At 53.0% G+C, this 26,947-nt stretch overlaps 1 protein-coding gene across 1 annotated transcript in view; it reads left to right on the top strand.

Annotated features, from left to right (window-relative positions):
• The first annotated feature begins 7,179 nt into the window (after window positions 1–7,179).
• Window positions 7,180–26,947, top strand: part of MAST1 (microtubule associated serine/threonine kinase 1) — a 24,379-nt gene continuing 4,611 nt past the window's right edge. Inside the window, exons 1-20 of the mRNA XM_004389744.2 lie at window positions 7,180–7,371; window positions 8,990–9,078; window positions 9,546–9,621; window positions 11,607–11,685; window positions 14,326–14,486; window positions 14,640–14,715; window positions 14,811–15,020; window positions 17,362–17,463; window positions 17,543–17,675; window positions 17,756–17,823; window positions 20,810–20,895; window positions 20,985–21,193; window positions 23,628–23,766; window positions 23,876–24,008; window positions 24,144–24,309; window positions 24,396–24,497; window positions 24,682–24,804; window positions 25,401–25,510; window positions 26,238–26,413; window positions 26,488–26,735. Coding sequence (XP_004389801.1) covers window positions 7,289–7,371; window positions 8,990–9,078; window positions 9,546–9,621; window positions 11,607–11,685; window positions 14,326–14,486; window positions 14,640–14,715; window positions 14,811–15,020; window positions 17,362–17,463; window positions 17,543–17,675; window positions 17,756–17,823; window positions 20,810–20,895; window positions 20,985–21,193; window positions 23,628–23,766; window positions 23,876–24,008; window positions 24,144–24,309; window positions 24,396–24,497; window positions 24,682–24,804; window positions 25,401–25,510; window positions 26,238–26,413; window positions 26,488–26,735 — 2,569 coding nt within the window. The 5' untranslated portion in view covers window positions 7,180–7,288. The remainder of the gene's footprint in view (window positions 7,372–8,989; window positions 9,079–9,545; window positions 9,622–11,606; window positions 11,686–14,325; window positions 14,487–14,639; window positions 14,716–14,810; window positions 15,021–17,361; window positions 17,464–17,542; window positions 17,676–17,755; window positions 17,824–20,809; window positions 20,896–20,984; window positions 21,194–23,627; window positions 23,767–23,875; window positions 24,009–24,143; window positions 24,310–24,395; window positions 24,498–24,681; window positions 24,805–25,400; window positions 25,511–26,237; window positions 26,414–26,487; window positions 26,736–26,947) is intronic.

Here is a 26,947-nt window from a genome sequence, read left to right as displayed (position 1 = left end):
CCACCCCACTCCCCATCGCTCTGCTTAGACTATAGTGCTCCACCCCCCTCAGACCCAGTGGGATCTCCCACCCTCTCAGACCTCAGGCGTCCCCTCCCTTAGAACCAAGAGGAATCTCTCCAGCTCTTACAACACTCTGCCTCCTTCCAGTAATTCCTCCTTCATCTCTGCCCAGCCTCCTCCCTCTCTCTTGATTCCTGTTGTCCCTTCTCAGGGTCACCTTCTCTCAGCCCACAATCGGCTTAGGGACTGCCACCCAGGGTTGGGTCTTTGGGGCCAAGCAAGGCAGTGCCAAGACTTGGGTTCTGTCGCTGAAGTCCAAAAGCCCCAGAGACAGGGGAACCTGGGGGCCTGTGGAGACAAAACGATCCCCTTCCCTGTCCCTCCTCCCCAATCTGGCTCTCACCTGTTAGAGACTGAAGTCTATGAGTGGCTGAGACACCTCAGGGTCAAGTCTAGGAAACACTGGTAGTTAAAAGGGGAGTGGTTTGTTGCAGGGGCAGGACTTTCCACTGCTCTGCCCTCTCCTCCAGCTGACTAAAGGTCCAGGGACCTAGGGCAAGTGTGTATGTATCTGTATTTATGCCCTTATGTTAATGCTTGTGGTCTAAGCTGTGTATGTGTAGGGAATGTGTGTGTGTTTGGTGAGGGTGCAATTGTGTGGCATGTGTGTATTTGGTGCACCTGTGTGTCTCTTGGTTTTATGGCTATGTGTGTGTGTGGAGCATTTATGTACGTGGTTGTTGGGTGAGTTGTTTATGTGTGTCTCTTGGTCAGGTGGTTGTGTGTGTGTTCAGAATCTGGGCAGAGGTGCCTGTATGTGTCCCAAGCTAAGTGTGTGCAGTTGATTAAGAATCAGGAAATAAATAGGAGGCGGGAATGTAGGATCAGTGTGGGTGTCCCTATGAAAATGTTGTGGGTAAGTCAATGGATAAAGGTTGTCGCCCATGAGTGAACAAGGGGGCGTGGTCACGTGCTGAACAGGGTGTGTGGCTGCACCTGAAACATGAAGGTATGTATCCGTGTCCTGCAGTTTCTGTGAATGTGTGTCCCTTGTGAACATTCCCTCAATGTATCCATTCATTCAGTGAACATTTATTGAGCACCTACTGTGTGCCAGGTCTGAGGATGCAGCGGTGAGCAAAACATGCAAAGCTAAACCCTCTAAGAGCTGACATAGTGAGGGAGTCAGACAAGAGAGACAGCCCAGCCCTGGAGATGTGGGTGTGCGTGTGTGCTCACGTGTTGGGTTGTAGGAATAATGTGTCTGTGTGTAAAGTAAGGGTTTGTCTGTGTGCAGCTGGGCGTCTCTTGGTTCTGGAACTATGTGTGTGTGTTTGTGTCTGCATTTGTTGAGTGTGTGTATCTACATGTTTGCTAAGTGTGTGTTTGTATGTGGGTGTTTGTGGAGTGTTAGTTTTTTATGTGTGTATATGTTTGTGTTTGTGTTTGCTGAATGTGTGTTTGCATGTGTGCTTTCAGAGTATGTCTGTGTGTATCTGTGTTTGCTGAGTGTGTATTTGCACAATGTGTACATGTGCTTGTGTGAGTCTGTGTTTCCTGAGTATGTGTATGTTTGTGTGCCTGTGCTTGCAGTGTGTTTGTGAGGATTGATTGCCACCATGAGTCTGTCTCCCTCCTACTAGGGTAGGACAGTATTTCTGTCTGTCTCTTTCACTGCTGTACTCCTAGCGCCCAGAACACTACCTTACATGCAGTGGGTGAGCAATAAGTGTTGAGTCAATGAAAGAATCAGGAGACTCTGTCTTCTAACCAGTCTGTAGGCCCCCAGTGATGTCCTGGAGGCCCAGATTTCTTAGCCTGCTGCATGTTGGGGGTGGTCTAGGGTGCTCATGGGTCCGACCAGTCCAGCCTCGGAGCTGTACCTCCCACCAGACGCTACGTATCCCTTCCCCTCCCTTGACCTCACCCCCAACCCTGAACTCGGATTTCAGCACCACGGACAGGAGCAAGAGAGATCAGCACCAGGGAGAGCTCCCGTGGCTGCCAGTTTGAGATGAAGCCACAAGAGGGAAGTCCCGACCATGGACAGAGAACGGTGAAAGGAATGAATTTAGGGAGACAATAACCAGACATGCCGACAGACATGAGACACAGACAGAGGTAACCCAGGCACAGGCGCAAAGGGTCAGATACGGAGATGGATTTTGAAATCTCCTAGCGCCCCAGGGACACGCGGAGAGGGACCTCGCCTTCGCAGCTGTCGGTTGGAAGGAATCACTCCGCCCAGTGACCACGCCCTCATGAGCCTTGGGACCAGCTAGGGGCCAGGACTCCTGGGAAGCCCCTCCCTACCTTGCCCTCAATGCCCAGATCTGAAGTGGGGAGATCTCGGACGCTCCCCTCTCCAACTCCGCGAAGCATGGGGCATTTGGCCTCAGCTGTAGGAAACCGGGGGGGGGGAGGCGGGGAGGGAGAGGCTTCAGCTGCCCCTCTCCCCAGCTACCAGCTAATCACTCCTATAAATATGGCTTCCCTGGCCTGGCTCCTCAATTCTGACGGTGAGGGAGGAGGTTGCTAGATGCAGGGTTCCCTGAGGAGCACTTCGCTTGGGAGAGGCTGCGCGCTGGAGGAGTATATTCGTGTAAACGTTTTTCTGAAGGGGCATCACCATGGGAATATTTCCCAGGATCTCTCCCGTAAGGATGGGTCTCCCCAGTGAAAATGTTGCTCTGCGAGAATGTCTCTCCTTGAGGCATATGGGGGGTCTCTTGTGTGGGGACAATTTCCTACCGAAAATACGGCTTTTAGGGGGGGGTCTCTCATTGGGATGATAAAATGTCACCTGGGGGTATGTTTCATGGCCAGAATGTCTCTTCCTGGGGGGAAGGGGATTTTGAGAGGAAGCGTCATCTCTCAGGGATCATCTCTCTTGGGAATGATTTCCAGGGTCTGTGAGATTTCTTCACTGGAGAGGACCTCCCTGTGGTGATCATCTCCCTGTAGGAATGTGGCTCCCTAGAGGGGTCGCTGGGAGGGGGTGTCCTCATAGGGAATGTATCTCAGTGGAAATGTCTCCCCTGGGGAATTTCTTGGGCTGAGGGTCTATTCATGAGACTGTCTCTCCCGTAGGATGCCTTTTCTCCTAGGGGGTCTCTCCATGGCCTGTCTCCCTCGTGGATATCTGGAGGCCCCTCCCCCCGGCTCGGGCAGCGGTGGCCGAGGCCCGGCTTGGGCGCCCAGACGCAGTGACGGCGCCAGGCCCGCCCTGCTTCGCTCCTCCCCCGCCCCCCAGCCGCCGCCGCCGCCGCCGCCGCCGCCATGGACGATTCCGGCTTGATCCGCCGCCGGAGGCTGCAGGTACGCGGCGTTCCCGGCCCGGGGGAGAGGAAGGGGTCGGCGCACCGGGGCGGGGCCGGGCAGGGGCCGCGGAACTTGCACCAGGGTCGGCCCAGGCGACTCCTCTCACTGCCTAGCAATGCTGCCCGCGGGGAACGCTGTGGCCGCGCGTCCCGCCGCGCTGGGGACCCCGCCCCTCAGGCGCCGCCCGGAGCTCCGGGGATCTGACAGAGGGGATGCAACCGAGCGCTCCCCCTCGAGGATAGCCTGAGGGGCGACTGGCTTACTGGAGGGGGAGGGGGCTGTAACCGAAGTCAGCGCTCTGGAGCCCCGCCAGTCTGGGAGGGGGGCGCAAAGCAAAGTTATTGCCCCAGGGCTCGCGCCCCTCGGGACCGCCCGCGCCGCGGCGGCCGTAAACATGTTTGTGCGGCAGCCTCACCCCTTACCACCTCAGGAGCCCCTTTCAGAGGCGTGGGAATCTCCTCCGCCCTCCATGCACCCTGCCTCCCCCCCCGAATTCTTCCTACTGCCCTAATTGGACTGGCACCTAGGCAGCCTCCCCACTCTTCGTTCCACCTCCACCCCACTCCGCCCCCCGCCCCTCGCTATCCTCAAGTCCAGCCCAGCTTGTGGGTGGGCGGGAGCGATTTTTAGCTCCTTGCAGACTTAGAAGATGCCGGTCGCTGCTGCGCAGGCGCGGGAGGCGTGGGTCCAATGCGCGGAGTGGGAAACTGAGGACTGTTGTGGAGTATGGGAAAGGCGGGGCAAACCCGGGAGTCAGGAGGTCCCACCTCAAGCTGAGTGGGGATTCTGAAGCTGAGAGAGGTTTTCTGCTCCCATCTTCAGCCGGGGCTTCTGGGGTTAGTATGGGGTCAAGTGTTCCTCAGAAAGGAATTTGGTCCAGACTTCTTACCGAGGCCTGCCAGGGATCTGGCCCTTCTGGGCCGTCTTCGAGCCTAGCCTCGAGTTCTGTACTCTGAGGGGGGCTCAGACAAAGCCAAGCGTGGGCCCAGACTCAGGCTGCACCCCCAGCCTGGAGCGTGCGGAGGGTAGGGGAGGATTCAGGCTCTCATTTAAGGAGACTTGTCCATCTCTGGACTCCCCCAGTTGACCATTCCCTAAGTGTAAAGGGGCCTAGGCTTCGAGGTTGGAGACGAAGGGGAGCTGAACGGCCAGTGCAGCAGGAAAGATGGGGGTCAGACGTTAGGACGGACTTCCCAGGCGTCTGGATGATGGAACCACGCATGGGTTGGAGAGCTGATTAGCTTTTAAACGGAGCCCAGATGGCTTCTTCTCAGAACCTGGGCCCGTCTCAGGTCCTCCTCGGGATTCCTTCCCCCAGGCTGGGCTGGGGAGGGTGGGGAGAGGACGTGTTCTGGGAAAAAGCAGCGAGCTGCGGCAAAACGAACGAGTGCTGCGGCATCCGGAGCCGGGTCTGCGCCGTCTGGTACCCGGAAAGGGACGTAAAGGGGCGGGGCCTGCATGGCGTGTGTCCCCGCCCTCCGGGCCGGTGCCGACTCCCATTGGCTTGGCGCCACGAGGGCCTTCTCTGCCCCCCCTAACCCCCATACCAGGGCCCCGCCCCCAGACCAGGATTTTGGAAGAGGAGAGTGTGTGGGTGTGTTGGGGGGAGAGGCTAGACCCCTCTCTCCATTCACTCACCCTCCCGGCCCCAGGCGTCCTCACAGCGGGGCGAGCCCTGCCAGAGTACTACCCTATTCTTCCCTTCTTGCAAAATTAACCACTTCACTCTGGAAACACTCTGCATACACAAGTGCAACCCCTTAGGAACTGTCCCACCACTATGGAGAGCTCAAGAGGGTCCCTGTATGTATTTGAGATCGTATATATGAACAGCATATATACGATGGGCGAGTTCGAACGGCCTGTCCGCAGCGCCGTCCACCAATCCTGGGAAAAAGCGGAATCCGCTCTAGCAGAGGGGCTCTGCAGCTGGAGATGGAGGTGGCGTCTATCTACACTGACGCCAAGGATTCCGATCCTCAGGCACTCGTTTGCCCCTTTCCGCGACCCTAGAATGTGTGGGAGGCCTGAGCGGATGGGGCTGGGTTTGAAGACTTCTTTGAGTGGCGCTTAAAGGTCCCCTCCGGGGCTCACCCTCGGAGGCGCAGTGTACCCGAGTCCGGAGCCCTGGACTCCGTGCCCGGAAAATCCAGGCCTTGATTTCTCTTGGGCCATTGCAGACGCGCAGCCGGTTTTGCCGACCCAGGCTGCGGCTCATTCACGCCGATCCTGCAAAGACGGAAGGAAAACCTGGTGTGGATTTCCGGGCACCCATGGCTCGGAAGGGTAGTACTGGGGACAGGGACAGTATCCTTTGACCCTGTCCATACATCTGTCCTCTGTACATGGCAGTAGGGGGTCCCTCTAGTCCATTTCCTGTCCTGGCAGCATGTCGATTAATAATAACTCCTGTTCCTATGGCATAGTATGTATCGAGCGCTTACTATGTGCTAGGCGCCATGCTAAGGGCTTTGCCTGCATCATCTCACAGAATCCTCTTTTAGGAGTCGCGAACTGTTGTAAGGTCATTTGTCAAGGTCACGAGGGGCAGAGCTGGGATTTGATCCCAGGGCTTCCTGTTTTCAAAGATCCTAGAAAGGATCTAGAACATTTCTTATTTTCCCCTGGTTGGAGTAGCCAAACTCTCACCCAAATCTTTCGGGCTGCCCAACCCCCTTCCTTCCTCCTCAGCCTGTTGAGACAGGACTGGCAGAATGGTGATGCCACTTTCCTCCTATGAAAAGGGCCGAGATCCCCACCCCCCACCCCCACCCCCGGTAATAACTTCCTGAACACTTGACAAACAGAATACAAACTTCTAACGTGGACACATAAAATTGATAGCCACCAATTATTATCATTGCCATTATTGAAAAAGACTACCCACCTGGTTCCCGTTCCAAAGCTGTTTTGAACTACTCTAACTACCCCCACTCAACTCCGTGAATCTGGCTGGGGGGCAGGTCTGTTGGAGGGGTGGAGTCATTCATTCGTTCCACATTTCATGCTTGAACATGCTAAGCTCATTCCTGCCTCAAAGGCTTTAACCTTGTAGCTCTCTCTACCTGGAATGCTCTCCACAGATTTTTCCCATGGCTAGGTCTTATCTTTCAGCAACCAGCTTAAAAGTCACCTCACCAGAGCAGCCCTCGTATCCCCCTCCCAACCATTCTCATCCCATCATCGTGTTTAATTTTATTCATAACACTTATTATTGTCTAAAATTCTCATTCACTTCTGCATTAATCTTATTATTGTCTGTCTCCCCCTACTAAATGCTAGCCTCAAATGGGCAGGAATTTTTATTTGTCTTACTGCTGTGTCCCCAGTGCCTAGGATAGGGTCTGGCTTACAGTAGGCGCTCAATAAATATTTTAATATAAAGACTCCTGCTTCATTTACACAAACACTCATTGAGATGCCAATTCAGCAGCCCTGTAATGAGGCCCCTCCTGTACTTGGCCCAGTATTGGTGCCTGGAGGACGGGAGAGGAATCTTCCTGGGACCCTGTCCCTCAAGGAGCCGGCCCCCAGAGCATGGCCAAGGTTGAAGATGACAATGCTGATGAGGTGCCTGCTCCCATTCAGCTTCTGCTCCTCCAGGGGGCTGCAAGGGCTTGTGGGCAGCGACCGCCGGTCTGTGGTGACCCCTATCCTTCTGCTCCCTTTGCCTTCCAGAAGGATTTGCCCCTGCCTCGGAAAAGCAGCAGGTGAGCCTTGGGGAGAGACGCCCCGGCCTGGTCGCCCTTTCTCTGGTCCAAGGTGGGGGCGCCTGGAGCGCGCGCGGGCTGCACTTGGCGCGCCGGCTCACAGCAGCGCCCCCTCCCGGTAGGCGGTAGCCGCAGGGCCCTCCCCTCTCCCGCCCTCCCCCGCCCGCTGCGGCTCCAGCCTCCGCCCGGCGCGCTTGCTCCCCGCGCCGCCGCCGCCGTTGCCGCACCTGCCACCATGTCGCCGCCGCCGGGTCATGTCTGACTCTCTCTGGACCGCGCTTTCCAATTTCTCGATGCCCTCCTTCCCCGGCGGCAGCATGTTCCGCCGCACCAAGAGGTAGCCCCCGACCCCCAGATCCTGACCCAGCCCTCCCCTCAAAAAGGCCCCTCCGGCCGCTGCCGCAGGGCGGGGCCCGGGATGCTGCGCCCGGTCCAGCTGCGCCAGAGGTGCCCGCCCTGCTCCTTCCTGCCGGGGAGAGGGCTCCATGGGGGCCGATGTTGGCCTAGGCTGGGGAGCGACTGCACGCTAGAAGGGACCGCCGCGGGGGGGAGGGGGCTGCGCCGGGCAGGGGGCTGCTGCGGCGCCTTTGTCTGCTGGCTCTGCGTCCTCTGGCAGCTGGTTGGGAGTGGGGGAAGAAGGGGAGGGTGAGGATGGGGGGCTTGGCACCCTCAGAACAATAGCCGCAGCCTGTCCCCCCCTCCCCATGTCGCGCGCGCCTGGACGCGCTATTATGCCCAGTCACTGCAGCCAAGAGTGAGGGGGATGGAGGGCTGGGGGCTCCTCCTTTCGGGAGCTGGGATCCTGAGAAGCAGAAAGAAAAGGGGGGCTTTTATCATAGGACAGACTCTCCCCTCAAGAAATACAGCCTCACACCGAAGACAGTGACACATGGCGTCATGCAGGGCATGATGTCACACACACATACACACACAGCACTAGTGGCCCAGATACACCCAGGAGGCGCCATGCACACTCAGCCAGGCAGCGGCCACAGGGCAGAGCCATGTACAGACACACAGGGGCACCCCCAGTGTCACACACAGGTATCACTATGTCATGCACAGCTAGTAAGATGTCACGTGCATAGCAATCCACACATATGATTATGCCATCTGATATGTACACAAACATATATGTGATGGTGACACATACATACATTCAACAATGTCACACTATACAATGTCAACCTAGGCATGTCACACGCTGTTTCACACGGATGCCAGGATAAACACTGGAAATTTTGCAGAGATGGCGAGACACACAAAAATCACACTTTATCACACCCAGACTCACCCAGGGAATGTCACACATAGCGACATGCTCTGAATGCCAGTGTCAGGGGGTGTGAAATTCACAAACAGTAGGTGCTGCATGTGGACACACAGTAAATATCACACACAGATATAAGGACAGTCTCGTACACACTCAGCATATCACATAAAGACAAACATGTAGCAAAGATGGCACACCTAGACGTGGATAAGTGACTTTACACACTGTGTCACATAGACACACAAGGGCAGAGTTGTGTCACACAAGATAAACCCAGCTATTGTCATACATGTTCTTAAGACTAGAACATGCCCAGTGTTACACAGGGTTGAACTCACACAGTGGATGCCACACGGGGATACACACAATGAATGTCATGCACAGACCCAAGGACACACAATCGATGCACCAATGCTGTCACAGACGTCACCATCACACTGACTGTGCTTCACAGCGTCATACATGATCCTCGCAGCGATTCTCGCACACACATCACAGATGCATCCCACACACACAGTCGAGGCTTCTATGGCCGCCTCCTCCAAGCAGTCCTCCGGGCGCCTCCAAGCACACGCGGATGGGAGATAGGATGGGTATCTGAGATGGGAGGGCAGCTGGCTGGGCTCCCGGAGTTCACCGGGCTGCGGCCTGGCCCGGTCTCTCTGCCTCGCCTTCCCCGCAGCTGCCGCACCAGTAACCGGAAAAGCCTCATCCTGACGAGCACTTCACCCACGCTGCCGCGGCCCCACTCCCCACTGCCGGGCCACCTGGGTGAGACTGGTGCTCCGGTCTTAGTGGGTGTGGATCCGACTAAAGGAGGCGGGCCATAAGAGAGGGGGTGTGGCCATGCCGAGAGGTGGGTGGTGCGAAACTCATCTGGACAGAGGACAAGCCGCATTGGACAAGGAGCAAGACCATCCATGTGTGGGCGTGACCAGTCCGCAGATGAACCAGCACTGGTCGGGGGAGGGCTAGGCGATACTAGATTGGAAAGTGGAGGGGGCAGAAAAAGAAGAAGCCGTGCCCGAGGGGCGGGATCAGATGAAAGGGGCTGGGCTTATTTGGGAACCAAAAAGTTTAGAGAGTCTGGGTCACAGGGAAGGGGGCGTGGCCAACCCATACAAGGCCCGATCTAGACTTAAGAGGGGACGGGCTGCCGTTTGCAACCCGTTTTGGAGATTAGGACTGATGGGATTGCCCCCCTCCCAGGCTTAAAGCACTCCTTCCTTCCGCCACAGGTAGCAGTCCCCTGGACAGCCCCCGCAACTTCTCCCCCAACACCCCCGCCCATTTCTCGTTCGCCTCCTCCCGAAGGTGAGTCCCTGCCCGCCGCAGCCCCAGAACCCTACCCGGGACCCTCCCCACCTACCGTACGTGCCGCCATCTGTTCTCCCTCCTAATTGCACCCGTGCTGGGGCCTAAGGGGACCCCCAGAGCGCCCTAATATCCCAACAGGAAGGAGTGCCCAGCTTCAGAGGCGGGGCCTATCAGAAGGCGGGGCCAATCTCCAAGCGGGAACCAGGAGTGGGCGGGGCTTCTTTTGCGGCGGAGCTAAAGCGCTTGCGCTCAAGTGCCCAGGGTCTCAGTCTCCTGAGCCTCGGGCTCAGGGCCGGGCGTTTCCATAGCAACAGGACAGGCGAGCCAAAATGAGGTGCGCAAGCGCAGACTGCGTGGCGCCCATCGAGGAACTCTTGGTCTTTGAGGTGGGGGAGGGCAGCTATGGCTGTCTCTTGAGGTCCCGGGGAGGTCTCTGAGGGTTTCAGCAGTGTCCCTAAAAGAATTATCTGCGGACCTTTGGTGGAATTGGGGAAGCAGAGAGGTTTCCTTGATTTTTTTGAAGAAACTTTCTGGGCATCACCAGGAAGCCTAGAGGGGTCTCTTTTTCTTTGAACTCTATTCATTCGAAAAACGTCTGAACACCATCTGTGCGCTGGGAGCTGAGCGTACGGGGTGAACGACACCCCATTTCTACCCTCAGAGTTGAGTGGGTGCGACAGGTCAGGGAACGGGGGTCACGACAAAGGGTGGTGAAGGCCCGTGGTGTGGGAGTCACAGGGAGCTGTGGGGCACAGAGGACAGTTTCCGGCGAGTGGGAGTGAAGGGTCCCCTGGGCCGTGGAATTCAGCTGAGGGCAATAGGGAGCCAGATAGGGCTCAAAAATTTGGGCCTGATGTGGTCAAATGTGCATTTGAGAAGGAATTGGGATATCTGGTGGAGGGTAGGCAGGAGGGGGCCACACAGGTACTAGTGAGAGGTGACAGGATCCAGGCCAAGTGGTGGCAGTGGGAGAAGAGGACTTAGGGCACGCCCTAGGGCACTGACTATAGGAAGGAACGAGGAAGGAGTCTTGTGTGTGTGTGTCCATGTAAGTGTGCAAATCTGTGTGAGTGTGGACGTGCGTCTCTGAGATTGTAAATGTGTGTGATTATGTGAGAGAGCATGCACCTGTGTGTGTGCATCTGCGTGTGAGTGAAAATGTGGAGGAGTGTGTCTGTGAAGTTGTAAATGTGTGTGAATATGTGAGGGAGGATGTGCCTACAATGTGTCCATGTGAGTGTGCATCTGTGTGAGTGTGAACAAGTGTGTGTCTGTGAGAGTTTGAATGTTGTGTGTGACTGAATAAGTGAGGGTGTCCTGAATGTGTCTGTGTGAATGTGAAAGTATGTGCAAGTGACTGTGTGTGTCAGAGTGTGAGTATGTGGGTCTCTGTAAGTGTATGTGTCTATATGTGAGTGTCTGTGCATGTGTGGGTGTAGGTGTCTGTGAACTGTGAATGTGTGTGACTGTCAGTGTGTGACCACACTAGTCACACTAATACTACTGGGTGTGACCGCAAGACTGTCTGTGAAGTTATAAATGTGAATGTGTGTGTGTTTGGGAGAGGGACCTTTCTTCTCTGAGAAGACTCAATAAAGCTGCCTCTGAGAGGTTTCTCGTGGGTAATTCTCTAGGGGTGTAATTTTAGGGTTCCTATGAGAAGACCTAACAACAGTATGGGAAGACTATCTTGGGTGGGCTTTTCCACTCCTCCTTGGGGTCCACTCTGGGGGGCTTGTCTGGTGTAGGACTGGCAGAAGGGTAGGATCATGGGAGGCTGATCTTCCTGCCGGGTCTGGGGGTGCCTGACTGGAAGACTTCCTCTCTACCTCCTTGACTCTGAGGTGACTGGAATCTTGGGGAGCAGATATATCCCCCTATCCCCTGCCCTGGCTGTGGTCAGTGGATTCTGTCACACCCCAAGGATTGGGGAGGGGGCTGGGGGAGACTGGCGGTCACTGAGCACCTCGACTGGATTTCAGGGCTGATGGACGCCGTTGGTCTCTGGCCTCACTCCCTTCTTCTGGCTATGGCACCAACACGCCCAGCTCCACGGTCTCGGTGAGTGTGGCAAGCAGGCGAGTGGGGGCTTTGGGAGGAGACCTCCACCTCACAGGCCCACACCCAGGCTAGCAGCTCAGGCTGGCTTTAATGAGGACCTTGGGTTCCTTTCCTCCAAGGATGTTCACCTATCCATCTAATAGCCAGTTACAGGTCCCTCCCAAAGCTTTTTTCTTTGCCCTTGACACATCGTCTTGGGGGTCGTAGTCATCTCAGACTCATTCTACAGATGATGACATCAAGGCTCAGTCAGTTAAGCTACTTGCCCAAGGGTCTGCAGCTAGCCAGGGCCAGGCCATGCCCTTCGTCCCCACAGTCTGGCCTGGAGCCCATTTGCTTACCCACCGCAGTACCCAAGGTCTCTCTCTCCATCTGCCCCTTTGCTACCTGTGTTTCTGGTTCCTTCATCCATCCATTGGTAGGTTGTTCAGCAGACATTTATTATATGACTGTCATGGGGTGGGTGGGCTCTAGGAGCTGGACTAAGGTCCAAGAATTCACACAGCTCAGTCATGAGGGAGACAGACCAGTAAGAAAGCATTCACAACGCTGGGTGGTTGGAGCTGTGATGGTGACTGCAGAGGGGAGGAACGTGACACAGCTGGGGGTCAGGGAAGGCTTCCTGGAACAAATGGCATCAAAACAAGACCCAAAGGGTCAGCAGGCATTTGGCAGATGGAAGAAGGGGGAGAAGGGTGTTCCAGGAAGGGGAACAGCATGTCTAAACTCCCAAGAGGCCACTGAGAATTTCACACATTTGGAAAGTTGAAAGTAGCCTTGTACAGCTGGAGCTTTGTGCTGGAGGTTGAGCGATGGAGGTGATGCAGGCAGGGACTTGTGGGTCAGCGTACTAGTTGCGGTGAAGTCATCTTCAACTCATAGCAACCCTATGTGTGTCAGAGTAGAAGTGTGCTCCACTGGGTCTTCAATGGGTGATTTTTCGGGAGTAGATGGCCAGGCCTTCTGAGGAGTCTCTGCGTAGATCGAAATGCTACCTTTTCAGTTAGCAGCCAGGTCTAACCCAGGGACTCTGTGGGTCAGGGTGGAGAGATGGATTTTATTCTAAACATAGTGGGGAGCCTTAGTAAGGCTTTATTGCTTTTTATCAAATTGTATTAAAATTTCGTTTTGAATGATTTAAAGTTGTGATTCTGGAGGCCATAGGGCATGGGCATTTAAAAAATATATTTTTAATAGATACTGATGGGATGCGGAGCTTTAAGCAGGGGTTGTTATGTTAGGTGCCGTCGAGTTGGTTCCGACTCAAAGCAACCCTATGTGCAATAGAACAAAACACTGCCCGGTCCTGCACCATCCTCACGGTCATTGCTATGTTTGAGCCCATTGTTGCAGCCACTGTGTCAATGCATCTCATTGACGGTCTTCCTTTTTTTCACTGACCCACTACTTTACCAAGCATGATGTCCTTCTCCAGGGACTGGTCCCTCCTGATAACATGTCCAAAGTACATGAGACGAAGTCTCAACATCCTCAGTTCTAAGGAGCATTCTGACTGTACTTCTTCCAAGATAGATTTGTTCGTTCTTCTGGCAGTCCATGGTATATTCAATATTCTTCTCCCACACCATAATACAAATGCGTCAATTCTTCTTCAGTCTTCCTTATTCATAGTCCAGCTTTTGCATGCATACGAGGTGATTGAAAATACCATGGCTTGGGTCAGGCACACCTTAATCCTCATAGTGACATCTTTGCTTTTTAACACTTTAAAGAGCTCTTTTGTAGCAGATTTGCCCAATAAAATACGTCATTCGATTTCTTGACTTCTGCTTCCATGGGTGTTGATTGTGGATCTAAGTAAAATAAATAAGCAGGGGGGTGCTGTTTGAAAAGATCATTCTGACTGCCAGCAGAATCAAGTGGATGTCCTTGTGTCTCTCCACTGATGTCTGTGTGTCTGTCGGTCTGTGTTTTGCCCCAGCTGCAAGCCAGGCACTGACCAGGGACCAAGCAGAGCCAAATCCCTGCTCTCAAGGAGCAGACAGCAATAACAAAGGAATAATAAAAATATAGTAAATCAAGAGATAAATAGATCAGCAAAGCAAAACAGGGCACGGAATAGGGAGTAACAGGTGTGTGTTCCGGGAGGCCTCCCTGACTAGGTGACATTTAAGCAAAGACTTAAAGGAGAAGGCGCGATCCATAGTAGATGTGTTCCCAGTAGAGGGAACAGCTAGTGCAAAGGCCGGGAGGTGGGAGCATGCCTGGCTTGTTTAGGATCATCAAGGATGCTGGTGCTGCTGGAGCTGAGTGAGTGAGGGGCAGAGGGGAGGAGGGGAGGGCAGGGAGATGACAGGACAGAGCAGGGCCCGGTGGGCCAAGGTGGGGACTTGGGTGTTCAACCTGAGTGAAGTGGGAGCCCTGGACGGAGGAGGGACATGACTTGACTCAGGTTTTAACAGGCTCCTTCTGGCCACATCTGTATCTGTGTCACTGTCTGCATCCGTGTCTGTCCCTGTCTGCCTGTCACCGAGAGTCCCAACCTGGGCCTGGGGACCCAAGGGATCAGCCTCTGATCCCAGCCTTGCCCAGTGGCCCACTAGCCCCGAGAGTCCCGGCCCAGGGTCCCTAGCTGTGGGGGCACAGCGTGGCTCTGACTGGCCTCGCCCCTCCCCGCAGTCTTCCTGCTCCTCGCAGGAGCGCCTACACCAGCTGCCCTACCAGCCCACCGTGGATGAACTCCACTTCCTCTCCAAACACTTCGGCAGCACCGAGAGCATCACCGACGAGGATGGCGGCCGACGCTCACCGGCCGTGCGGCCCCGCTCGCGGAGCCTCAGGTGGGCCTGGTCTCCCCTCCAAGCTGGCGGTCTGGGGCCCTCTGCACTGCTGCACTGCGAGACCCCTGTCCCTACCGATAAACTGGGCTTGCAACATGATGGGTGACGGTTAGACATGGGGGGACTGGACAGGGTGACCTTCTCTCCCCGCAGCCCCGGGCGCTCCCCCTCCTCCTACGACAACGAGATCGTGATGATGAACCATGTCTACAAGGAGAGGTTCCCGAAGGTGAGGCGGCGGGTCCGGGCTCCCGCGCGCCCTAGTTCCGCGCGCCCCCTGGCGGCTGGTGCCGGCACCCTCACCTGCTTCCGTCCCTCCCGCAGGCCACGGCGCAGATGGAGGAGAAGCTGCGCGACTTTGCCCGCGCCTACGAGCCTGACAGCGTGCTGCCGCTGGCCGATGGCGTGCTCAGCTTCATCCACCACCAGATCATCGAGCTGGCCCGGGACTGCCTGGCCAAGTCCCGCGATGGCCTCATCACCACCGTTTACTTCTACGAATTACAGGAGAATCTGGAGAAGCTGCTGCAGGACGTGAGTGCATCTCAGGCTCTGTACCCACAAGCCTCTCCCGACCCCTCACCCCCCCTTCACCCCGCATCCATTCATAAAGCATCGACCATGCACCAGGCTCTGGTGTGGAGCTGAGGATTCAGTGGTGGATGAGGAGGACATGATCCCTGCCCTAGCTCTGATGAGGGGGAGACAGGAATTCGACCTCCCTCCGCTCCTTCAGGTCTTTACTCAAAGTTCCCTTCTCAGTGTGTCCTCCTAGACCCCCTCTCTCATTTAAAATTTTTCTGCTACACTCATTGCCCACTTCCTCTTTATTTTTCTCCTTGGATTGTCTGTTATACTGTGTATTTTTGCTTGTCTTATTTCTTGTTTCCCCCCCTGGAATGTTAAAAATATGAGGGGGAAAGCATAGAGGGGGACACACAGTAGGTACTCAGTAAATGTTGGATGAATGCCTGAATAACTGAAATTGAAGGTGCTAATGCTAATGTCCCCATACAAGCCAATGATAATGGATTGCCTACTGTGTGCTGGGCACTATGCAGAGTATACGGTAGTGAATGAAACGGTTAAAAATGCCTGCTCTGATGGGGCTGACATTCAAGTGGGGGAGGCAGACAAGAAACATGGAAGAAATAGATCAAGGAATTGGATGATTTCAGCTGAAGCTAAGGGCTTTGAAGCAAATACAACAGGGTAATGACAGAGTGTCAGGGACTGCCTTGTAAGGTCCAAGAGGCCTCCCTGGAGGAGGTGACATTGAAATTGGGACAAGAATAATGAGGAAGTGGTAGCTATGAGAAGAGCTGGGAGAAGTGTGCAGTGCACCAAGCAGGAGGAACAACATGTGTAAAGGCCCTGAGGTGGGAAGGCAGTCTGGGAAATTCCAGGAACAGAGAAGCCATGAGACTGGACCTTTGTGAGGGGATTGGGTTGAAGAAGGCTGCAGGAACCAGAATATTGGGCTCCTCGCTTCAGGCCCTCAGCCCCAGACTCGCAGGACAGCACATTGGTGTCACTCCTGGATTTGAGATCCGTAGAAGTTGAGAGCACAGACTTCAGCCAGTCTGGGTTCGCATCCTGACTCATTTACTTGCTGTGCAGACTTTGCCAAGCCACTCAACCTCCCTGTTACTTAGTCCTTCTGCTGTCAGAAAGGGATTCACTCATTCATGAATTCCATGAGTATTTAGTAAGCACCTACTATGGACCCAGAACTGACCTAGAAACTCTAGAATCAGATGGAAATAAACAAAAACCCCTGCCCTTGGGGAGCAGGAAGGGTCAGAAGATAAGCAATGGGTATCAGGGCTGGGCTAGGGTGAGGCAATTAGTTATTTTTTTTTCCCCCAGAATATTCAAGTAGTCAAAAAATTGAAAAGTAGGTGTAATCAAACCACATTATTTTAAGCTTATAAGAAAAAAAACCGAATTTGTTATCATTTTACTTCCCTGGCTTTAAAGGAAACAAACTCATCAATAATGTTTTTATTAAAATCAATAGTTATTTAAAAATACATTAAAATACATAGACTGGTGCACAGTTTGCCTTCTGCCTCAAGTTCCAAAATGCCTCAGCATGGCCTTGTTGGACCCTGTCTTTGTTTAAAATTTGGATATTTTGTTTATCATGGATTTTTTTGCATTAATTATGATTTTTAAAAGTATTGCATTACAGTATTAGTCATCTTGATGACTGCGTTTTTCGACACTCTCACTCGCCTCACGCTGTCCCAGCCCTGACAGACATGATAACCCAAACCAAAATCAAACCCATTGCCGTTAAGTCGATTCTGACTCATAGCGACCCTAAAGGACAGAGTAGAACTGCCCCGTAGAGTTTCCAAGGAGCGGCTGGTGGATTCAAACTACTGACCTTTTGGTTAGCAGCTGAGCTCTTAACCACTGCACCGCTAGGGCTCCAATAGACATGATAGGTAAATTAATATATAGCATGTTAGAAGGGATGTCTTGTGATAGAAAAAGAAAAAGTACAGAAGGGAAATGGTGATTGAGGGGGCCATCGGGAAGTGGGATGCAATTTTAGATTGGCATGGGGGAGTCAGGGCAGGCCTCCATGAGGAAGGGAGCCATGTGGGGATCTGGGAGCAGAACATGCCAGGCAGAGAGATCAGAGGACTGTTTAGAAGGTGGATTGAATGAGCGGATATATGGGAAGGGTTTAGGCCAGTGTTTGCTATAATAATAATTGTTATTTTTACTTTGTGGCCTGGACCTTGCTTTTCTGACCTGTAAAATGGGGACAGCAGCAGCAGTGTGCACTCTGTGGGGTTGGAAGGGGGGCTTGACTAAGTCAGGGTGCCTATGAATCCTACTACTCTTGTGCCCCTTGCCCCAGGCATATGAGCGCTCCGAGAGCTTGGAGGTGGCTTTTGTCATTCAGCTGGTGAAGAAGTTGCTTATTATCATCTCTCGCCCCGCGAGGCTGCTGGAGTGCCTGGTGAGGGGGCTGGGCATGGGCGGGGGGCTGGCGGGGGCCCCTCAGAGCCTACTGCAAGGCCGCCCCTGCCCTGCCTCAGGAATTCAATCCCGAGGAGTTTTACCACCTGCTGGAGGCAGCTGAGGGCCATGCCAAGGAGGGCCACCTTGTCAAGACGGACATCCCCCGCTACATCATCCGCCAGCTTGGCCTCACCCGTGACCCCTTCCCAGGTGCCAGCTGGCGGGCGCAGGGGGACTGTGGGCAAGTAGGCTCGACCCTAGCCCCTAGCTCACTGTCACCCCCTTCCTAGATGTGGTGCACCTGGAGGAACAGGACAGTGGCGGCTCCAACACGCCCGAGCAAGACGACCTCTCCGAGGTAAGGCCAAGAGGCCCTTAGCACTCTGGTTCATGGGCAGGCAGGCCTGGGCTCACCTGCTGGCTCTGCTCCTTAGGCTGTGTGCTCTTTGGCTCTTGGTCCTCCACCCTGAGCCTCAGTTTCCACGTCTGTAAAATGGGGTTAGTAATAGCTTTTCTTGCATGGAATTTTGTGTGTGTGTGTGTGGTAAAATACATATAACAGAAACATTTACCATTTTAAAGTGTACAATTCAGTAGTGTTTAGTATAGTCATAATATTGGGCAACCATCACCACTAAGTTCCAGAACTTTTTCATCACCCCAAAAGAAAACCCCATACCCATTAAGTAGTTACTCTCCATTCCTCCCTCTCCCCAGTCCCTGGCAGCCACAAATATATTTGTGTCTGTATGGATTTGCCTATTCTGGATATTTCATACAAATAGAATCATACAATATGTGACCTTTTATGTCTGGCTTCTTTCACTTAGCATAATGTTTTTGAGGTTCAGCCACATTATAGCATGTATGAGACCTTCATTTCTGTTTATGACTGAATAATATTCCATTATATGAATATACCACATTGTGCATATCCATTTATCTGTTGATGGACATTTGGGTTTCTACTTTCTGGCTGTTGTAAACAGTGCTACTATGAACATTTAGGAAACCCTGGTGGCATACTGGTTAAGAGCTACGGCTGCTAGTTAAGAGCTAGTTAAGAGCTGGGCAGTTCAAATCCACCAGGTGCTCCTTGGAAACCCTATGGGGAGTTCTACTCTGTCCTATAGGGTCGCTATGAGTCAGAATCGACTTGATGACAATGGGTTTGTTTGTTTTTTTTTAATGAACATTTATGTACAAGTATTTGAACACTGTTTTCAGTTCTTTGGCGTATATACTTAGGAATGGAATCACTGAGTCATATGGTAAGTCTATGTTTAACTTACTGAGGAACTTTGCACAGGGCTTTTGAGTGGATTGACTGCCATCATGTGTGTTAACAACTCAGCATGGTGAAAAGGACCATAATTCCACCCCCAGGCCAACAACACTTTGGTGGGTGTTCCAGATGTCTGGTGGAGACTGCCTGCAATAATGGCCACATATGTGCTTTCTCTGAACTCCTAGTGTTTTTAAAAAATTTGAGGAAAAATATAAAAATCAGAAGATTTTGCCTTAAAATCTGGGTTTGGGCCTTCTATTCAGAAATCAGAAGGTCTGACAACACTGTGGTAGAACTGACTGGCATTGAGTGAGGCTGTCCTGTGATATGGGGTACCTTCCCCCCAGCCCCCCATGACCCCCACCTAGCCTTCTTGGCCTCTGAAGGTACCTTGGGTTTATGACCCTTGTTTCCTTGTGTCTATGCATTCACATACGTATACACACACATCTTTTCTTTATGTATATATTTTAAAAGAATCTCACTATACATGCCATTTTGTTTAATTTTTTGAATAGGTAATGGAATGACATGACTCAAAAGTCTAAAACTCTAAAAAGGTATTTATCTCTAATTATTGTTTGCAGGATTCTACATAATTCCATTCAATCAAACTTGTTAATTGAGTGATTCAAATCTTCCATATCCTTATTCAATTTTTTCCCCCTGATTCCCCCTGATTGATCTAATAGTTACCGAGAAGTATGTGTTAAGTCCTTGTTTTGACCAATTTCTCTTTGTAATTCTGTTGATTTTTGTGTCAGATCTTTTTAGGCTACCTTCTTAGGCACATACAAGTTCAATATTTTTATATCTCATAGATAGATTGTGTGTGTGTGTGTGTGTAATCTTTACGTTGTTGTCCCTGGACGGTGCAAATGGTTAAGCACTCGATCACTAACTGAAAGACTGGCAGTTCAAACCCACCCAGAGGTGCCTGGGAAGACAGGCCTGGTAATATGCTTCCAAAACGTCACAGCCTTGAAAACCCTATGGAGCAGTTCTACTCTGCACACATGGGGTAGTCGTGAGTTGGAATTGACTCAATAGCAACGAACAACGATAATGTTTATGTAATATATCTCTTTGTCCCTACTAAAAATAAAAATAATTTGCAAAAAAGAGATACAGTGAAAATCTTACTTTCATCTTTGTCCCCTGCTGCCGTAGAGCCCCGAAATATGATTAGATATTTCTATTTTGCTACTTGTTTTACACAAAGGGTAGCACATTGTAATACTGTCCCTTGCATTTTTTCTACTCAATAAAATACTTTGGAAATCTTTCTGAATCAGTGTGCAGAGAGATTACTCATTCTATTTAACACTGACACAGTATTCCTTTATACAGATGCCCCACCATGTATTTATTTAACTGGTTTCCTATAGATGGACACATGAATTGTTTCTAATTTTGCAGTAAGCAAGATTGTACATATGTTATTTTTAACATGTGCAAGCATATGTGTATCGTGAATTCAAAAGTGAAATGGCTGGGTCAAATAATACATATATATTCTGATATATATATTCCCAGAGTGCCTTCCATAGGGGTTGTACCAATTTACACATCCAACAGCAAAGCATAAAAGTGCTTGTTTCCCCAGACCTTTGTCCACAGAGTATGTCAACCTTTTGGATTTTGATGCTAATTTTTTAGGAGAAAAATGGCATCTTGGGGTAGTTTTAAATTGTCTTTCTGTTCTATGTGAGATCAAGCATCTTTTCATATGTTTAAGAGCCTTATGAATTATAGTTCACATCTTTTGCCCATTTTTTTTTCTTTTCAGCTCTTATTGATTTCTGATAGTTCTTTATATATTAGGGATATTTTCCATTTTGTGGGCTTCCTGCCATCTTTCCTAATAGAAAGAAACTAGGAATATGGCTTCAGAGCCAGACAGTCTTGGGTTCAAATCTTGATCTTGAGCTCCTTCACTGTGGCAGTTGGAAGAAGGACCCATCCTTTCTGCACCTCAGTTTCCCCATGTGTAAAGTGGAATAATGAGAGTCCCGGTCTTATGATGATGATGATGATCACCATCTTTCCCCTTCAGGGTCGTAGCACCACCACCAAGGCCAAGAAACCTCCTGGGGAGAATGACTTTGAGACCATCAAACTCATAAGCAATGGTGCCTACGGGTGAGCCACCCGGGGCTCTGGCGGGGGGCGGGTGGCGGAGGCCGGGTGTTTCGGAGGTGACGGCCGGTCCCCGCTCTCACCCCCTGCAGTGCTGTCTACCTGGTGCGGCACCGTGACACACGGCAACGCTTTGCTATGAAGAAGATCAACAAGCAGAACCTGATCCTGCGCAACCAGATCCAGCAGGCCTTTGTCGAGCGCGACATCCTCACCTTCGCCGAGAACCCCTTTGTGGTTGGCATGTTCTGCTCCTTTGAAACCCGGCGCCACCTCTGCATGGTCATGGAATATGTGGAAGGTGTGGCTGCCCCCAAGGGTTCAGGGAAGATGGAGGGTACACACTGGCCAGGGCTGTTGGGTGGCCTGCCTAAGGCCCAGTCACCACCCATCTAACCATATTTACTATCCACTCATATGTTTATTTAGCTATTTATCTATCTATTCTTTGATCTGCCCATCAATTCCACCTGTTTATTTACCCCAGCCATCTATTTATCTGTTTTCCTTTTATCCAAGGATAAATACACTCATCCAAAGATCCATCTTTCCATCCATTCATTTGCTTATCCATCTCCTCATCTATTCATCCATCTATTCATCTATTTGATTCATCCATCCGTTTATCCATCCATACATCTATGTTTCCTCCATCCATCCATCTGTTCATCCATCTTCCCATCCGGCTTTTTATATGTGTACCCATTCATTCATCCATGTGTTTACCCACTCACTTGCCATCCATCAAGCTATCCAATATCTATTTATTAATGCATCATCTCCCCATCCATCCATCCCTTTATCATCCGTGTTTTTATCCATTCCACATCTATCTTATCCACATATATATCCAACTATTCATCTATAATTCATCTATCAGTTTACTTATCCATCTATTTACCCATCTAACCATCGGTCTATATATTTTCACCTGTTTATCCATCCACTCCTCCATCCATTCATCCATGCATGTATTCATCCAAATATTAACCTACCCATCACCCAGACACACATGTATTGTGGTTATTATGGCATACGCATGATCTCATGGTGCTACAGCTATGCCACCTCCTAGCCTTAGTCAATCATTACTCAACAAATGTCTCCTAATAATCTACCTCATGCCACATGCTGTGCTAAGTGCTGGTGGCACAGTGGGATCCCAGACAGACACACTTCTCCCTCATGGAGGTTACATTCTGGTCTGTGTCTACAGACAATAAAGAAGCCAAAAGAGACAAGTTCATTTCATGTAGTGAATGACAGCGAAGACCATAAGGCTCAAGAGGAAATGGTGATGCGGTGGACAGAAGGCTTCCCCAAGCCTGGACTATATCAGGAAAGGGGAACCCCAAGTCTCTTAGGTGTCTAGATTTGGAGGAGCATTGAGGAAACCAATGGAGCTGGAGCCAAGTGAGCTGGGGGAGGGTTGGGGGAGTTCAGGGCAGAGAGATGACATGACTGAGTGTGCAGGCCCTGGCAGGGGCCCGAATGGCGTTGGGATTTCATTCTGAGTGCAGCAGGAAGCTACCGGGGGATTTTAAGCATAATTGACATGGTCTAATTTATGTTTTTAGAATATCCATTTGGCTGCTGTAGGGAGGACAAAAGCAGGGAGACCAGGGCAGGCACGACTGCACGAGTCAAGACTAGTGATGATGGGTTGATGGCAAAGGAGGTGGAGAGAAGTGGGCAGAGTCAAGATCTATTTGGTGGGTTGAGCACACAGTTGGTGATTAATCAGTGCCTCCTGAGCAGGGCCCAGCCCCAGTGTATCATCTGGAATACAACCCATCTTGGTTCTCAGCATAAGTTTGTATCAGAATTACCTGGGGTTGTGGCCAAATACAGATTCCTGGTCCCCTCAGAAAGTCTGAAACCCAGCTAAATCTGGGTCAAGCAGAAAGAAAGGATGGAAGAAAGGGAGGGGAAGAAGGAATGAATTTGCACATATGATTGAAAAATCATTCACCTTCAGGAATGGCTGTATCTAGGTATCCAAACAAAACATGTCGTCAGGAATCTGTCACCATCTCTTGACTCTGCTATCCCATGTGTAGGTGTCCCTCTAGACAATCACCAATGTAGCAGGTTGCCACCCTACAGCTTCTAGCTTATATCCTACCAGTTTAGTAATCCTTGTGGAAAAAGAACTTTGTGTCCCAAAAGTCCAAGGGCTGACTCAACTCACTGGATCAGCTTGGGTTACATGCTGACCCAGCTGCTTTATGTGGAAGGAAATCTGACCCTTTGTAAGAAAAAAGGAGGAATGGATGTTGGAGAGACTAAAATACAAATGTCCATTAAAGTAACTCCGGTGGGAGCCAGGAATCTGCATTTTAAGACTCTTCAACCCTCAAGGTTCAGATGCCAGGAGAGTGAGGGCTGTACTCCCAGATGCAGTCAATAAGCAGGCAGGCTTTGGTCCCAGTCAGACCAATGTTCAAACCCCACCTCCACCATCACTCCCTGCATGACCCCATCAACTTTCTGAGCCTCAGTCCCCCTCAGTGTAAATGGGCTGATCACACCAACTTTGGAAGATGGATAAGAAGGCAAGAGAAGCCTGGTAGATGACAATTCCCTGTGTGACCTGGGGAGAGGGAGGTTCCACTCTGAGCCTCAGTCTGCCTTATCTGTAAAATGAGAGCAGACTTGGTGCTATGTGTGTCGAGTGCTTGGCTCTGGGCCTCGGGTGCCTCCCTCTTCACAAGGGCCTGCTCCCTCCCCTGCAGGTGGGGACTGCGCCACCCTGCTGAAGAACATCGGGGCGCTGCCTGTGGAGATGGCTCGTATGTACTTTGCCGAGACAGTGCTGGCACTGGAGTACTTGCACAACTATGGCATCGTGCACCGTGACCTCAAGCCTGACAAGTGAGCCTTGAACTTTTCCATCACTCCATGCTCTTGGGAAGGCCTAACGGGGAGGGCCAGGGGTGACGTGGATGGGCCTCGCCTCTGAGAGCCCCACCTGTGCCTGCAGCCTCCTCATTACCTCCATGGGTCACATAAAGCTGACGGATTTCGGCCTTTCTAAGATGGGGCTCATGAGCCTCACTACCAACCTGTATGAAGGCCACATTGAGAAGGATGCCCGGGAGTTCCTGGACAAACAGGTGTGTGTGCAGGCATGGGGGTCGCTGTGGGTGGAGTGACCCGGCAGGACCGTGGGGACAAGGGCCTGGTGGGGGGCACAGTACCCCCCGAGGCCCCTCCTACGGCCAGGGCGCAGGCTAACGGCCTGCCCCCAGGTGTGCGGGACCCCAGAGTACATCGCCCCCGAGGTCATCCTGCGCCAGGGTTACGGCAAGCCGGTGGACTGGTGGGCCATGGGTATCATCCTCTACGAATTCCTGGTGGGCTGCGTGCCCTTCTTTGGAGACACCCCCGAGGAGCTCTTTGGACAGGTCATCAGTGGTGCGTGCCTCTGCAGTGGGTGGGCCTGCCTGCCTAGGGCCCCATGGACTTCGGAAATGACCCCCAGCCCCATCCTTGCCCTGCAGATGACATTCTATGGCCCGAGGGGGAGGAGGCCTTGCCCACAGATGCCCAGCTCCTGATATCCAGCCTCCTGCAGACCAACCCCCTGGTCCGGCTTGGGGCAGGTAAGGGGGCTGCTGTGCAGAGGGGCTGAGGGCTGAGGGCTGAGGGCCAGGGGTCTTTGGTGGGAGCAGGGCTCCATAACCCCAGACCCAGCCTGAGCTCCAAGTGCTGTGGCCTGCTGCAAAGAAAGAAGTGGAAGGCCTACCTCTTGCTGGAATTCACTCCCCTTCTCCATCCTCTGCCCAGGTGGAGCCTATGAGGTTAAGCAGCACAGTTTCTTCCGAGACCTGGACTGGACAGGGCTGCTGAGGCAGAAGGCTGAGTTCATCCCCCACCTGGAGTCCGAGGATGACACCAGCTACTTCGACAGTGAGCGGGGACAGGAGGCAGGGCCTGGATGCAGGGTGGGATACAGGGAGAGGTGGCCTGCGGTAAGGCTTGGGCTAGATATGAGACCAGACTCCTAGATGAGGGGGGCTGAGGTTGCGATGGGGGTGTGGCCTGCTCCTGGGGTGGGACAATATGGACCGGGCCTGGTATAGGGGCCTGACTGAGTCTGAGATCTAGGTAAGAAATGAGACTGGGTTAGGGTTGGGGCCTAGACAGAGGTGAGTTTTAAGTTTGGGCCTGGCCTAGGAGAGGTGCTAGGACCTAACATGTGGCAGAGACTTGGGCTGGCCTGATGTGGCCGGGGCGAAGAGCACCGGAGGTGGGATCTGGGGTGTAGCCTGTCTGGAGGCAGGGCTAGAACTTCGAGAGAGCTCCCCCACTCTATCTCCCCTTGCCCCCGCCCCCGCGCCGGGTAGGTGTGAGAACCCAGCTGAGGGCAGGGCCTGGATCAGATCCAAGAATGAGGCAGAGGTGTGGCCTGACTTGCTGGCCCGGCTTGAACCAGAAAGGGCCTCTGACATGTGATCTGAGGACTGGTCCTGATCCCTAGTTCATGGCCCACACACCTTCCCCAGCCCGCTCGGACAGGTATCACCATGTGAACTCCTATGATGAGGATGACACGACGGAGGAGGAGCCCGTGGAGATCCGCCAGTTCTCCTCCTGCTCCCCGCGCTTCAGCAAGGTGGGCCCAGGTGGGGCTTGGGGCGGCCTGGGCGGGGCCGGGGCTTTGCGGCAGGACCTGGACCGAGGAAGCACTGGCAGAGGAGGCTGGCCTGGAGTAGCGCCGGGCCAAGGAAGCTCCTGGTAGCAGGGTTCCAGGCGCCCGAAGTCTTAAACTGGAGAAGTTCCTGAGGTGGTGAGGGTCTGGGATTGATGAGCTCTGGGGGAAGCAGGAAGGGGCGTCTATGAAACGGGCCTTTGGCACTGAGAGGAATCTATGGGGAACCTGGACAGTTGTAGACGTGAGACCCACAAGGGGGCGGAGCTAGGCCTGGGCAGGGCAGGGGCAGGTGCCGGAGATGGAGAGGATGAGCCGCGGAGGCGGGACTTCAAGTTGGGCGTGGCCTGGGTGAGGGCGTGGGAAGGCCGGCCAAGGTTGTGCTTTCAGGAGCAGCTTGCGGGGGCGGGGCCTAGCCTGGGCGGTGGTGGCTTTAATTGGGTGGGGTCTGGAAGGGGGCGGGGCTTTGTGGAGACCAGATTGGTCCGGGCATAGGGCAGGGAAGGGCCTAAAATGGGGCAGGGCCTAACGAGGTTGGAACTCAGCTAAAGAAAGGCGAGTTGGGGAGGCAGCCAGAATTGGGCGGGGCCGGCCTTGGGAGGGCAGAGCGTGGTTAGGGCGGGTCCAGGAGTTGAAAGGAGTGAAGACAGGACCTAGGGGCTATTGTTGTCCTCTCCCACCCTCTTTGCAGGTGTACAGCAGTATGGAGCAGCTGTCGCAGCATGAGCCCAAAACCCCTGTAACGGCAGGAGGCAGCAAGCGGGAGCCGAGCGCCAAGGGTCCAGAGGAGAAGGTGGCCAGCAAGCGGGAAGGGCTGGGCGGCCTGACTCTGCGTGAGAAGCCCTGGAGAGGCGGCTCCCCGGAGATGTGAGCAGGGGCGGGGCTGGTCCCTGGACGGGCCCGAAGGGGCGACCTCCTCTAACTACACCCCTGTTGCGCAGCAAGCGCTTCTCGGCTTCCGAGGCCAGCTTTCTGGAGGGGGAGGCCAGCCCCCCACTTGGCGCGCGCCGCCGCTTCTCAGCCTTGCTAGAGCCCAGCCGCTTCAGCTCACCTCAAGAGGATGAGGATGAGGTCCAGCTGCGCAGGCCTCCCCGGCCCAGCTCCGATCCCCCAGGCTCGCTGGATGCACGCGCCCCCAAGGAGGCGGCTCCAGGGGACTCCCACCCCAGCTCTGGGGACCCTGACACCAGTGAGTGCCCCCTTGTGTCACCTTCCCCAATTCTCCAAACCCGTTCCCGTCGCGTCGATTCTGACCCATAGCGACCCTAGAGGACAGAGTAGAACTACCCCATAGGATTTCCAAGGAGTGGCTGGTGGATTCGAACTGCTGAACTTTTTGGTTAGCAGTCATACATAGCTCGCCATAGCTCTTAACCACGGCGCCACCAGGTCTCCTTCAAA

This window comes from Trichechus manatus, unplaced genomic scaffold (assembly GCF_000243295.1).
Source record: "Trichechus manatus latirostris isolate Lorelei unplaced genomic scaffold, TriManLat1.0 scaffold00258, whole genome shotgun sequence".
Classification (NCBI taxonomy): Eukaryota; Metazoa; Chordata; class Mammalia; order Sirenia; family Trichechidae; genus Trichechus; species Trichechus manatus.
The sequence above is the reverse complement of the archived record's forward strand: the minus strand, read 5'-3'. Positions and strand labels throughout refer to the sequence as shown.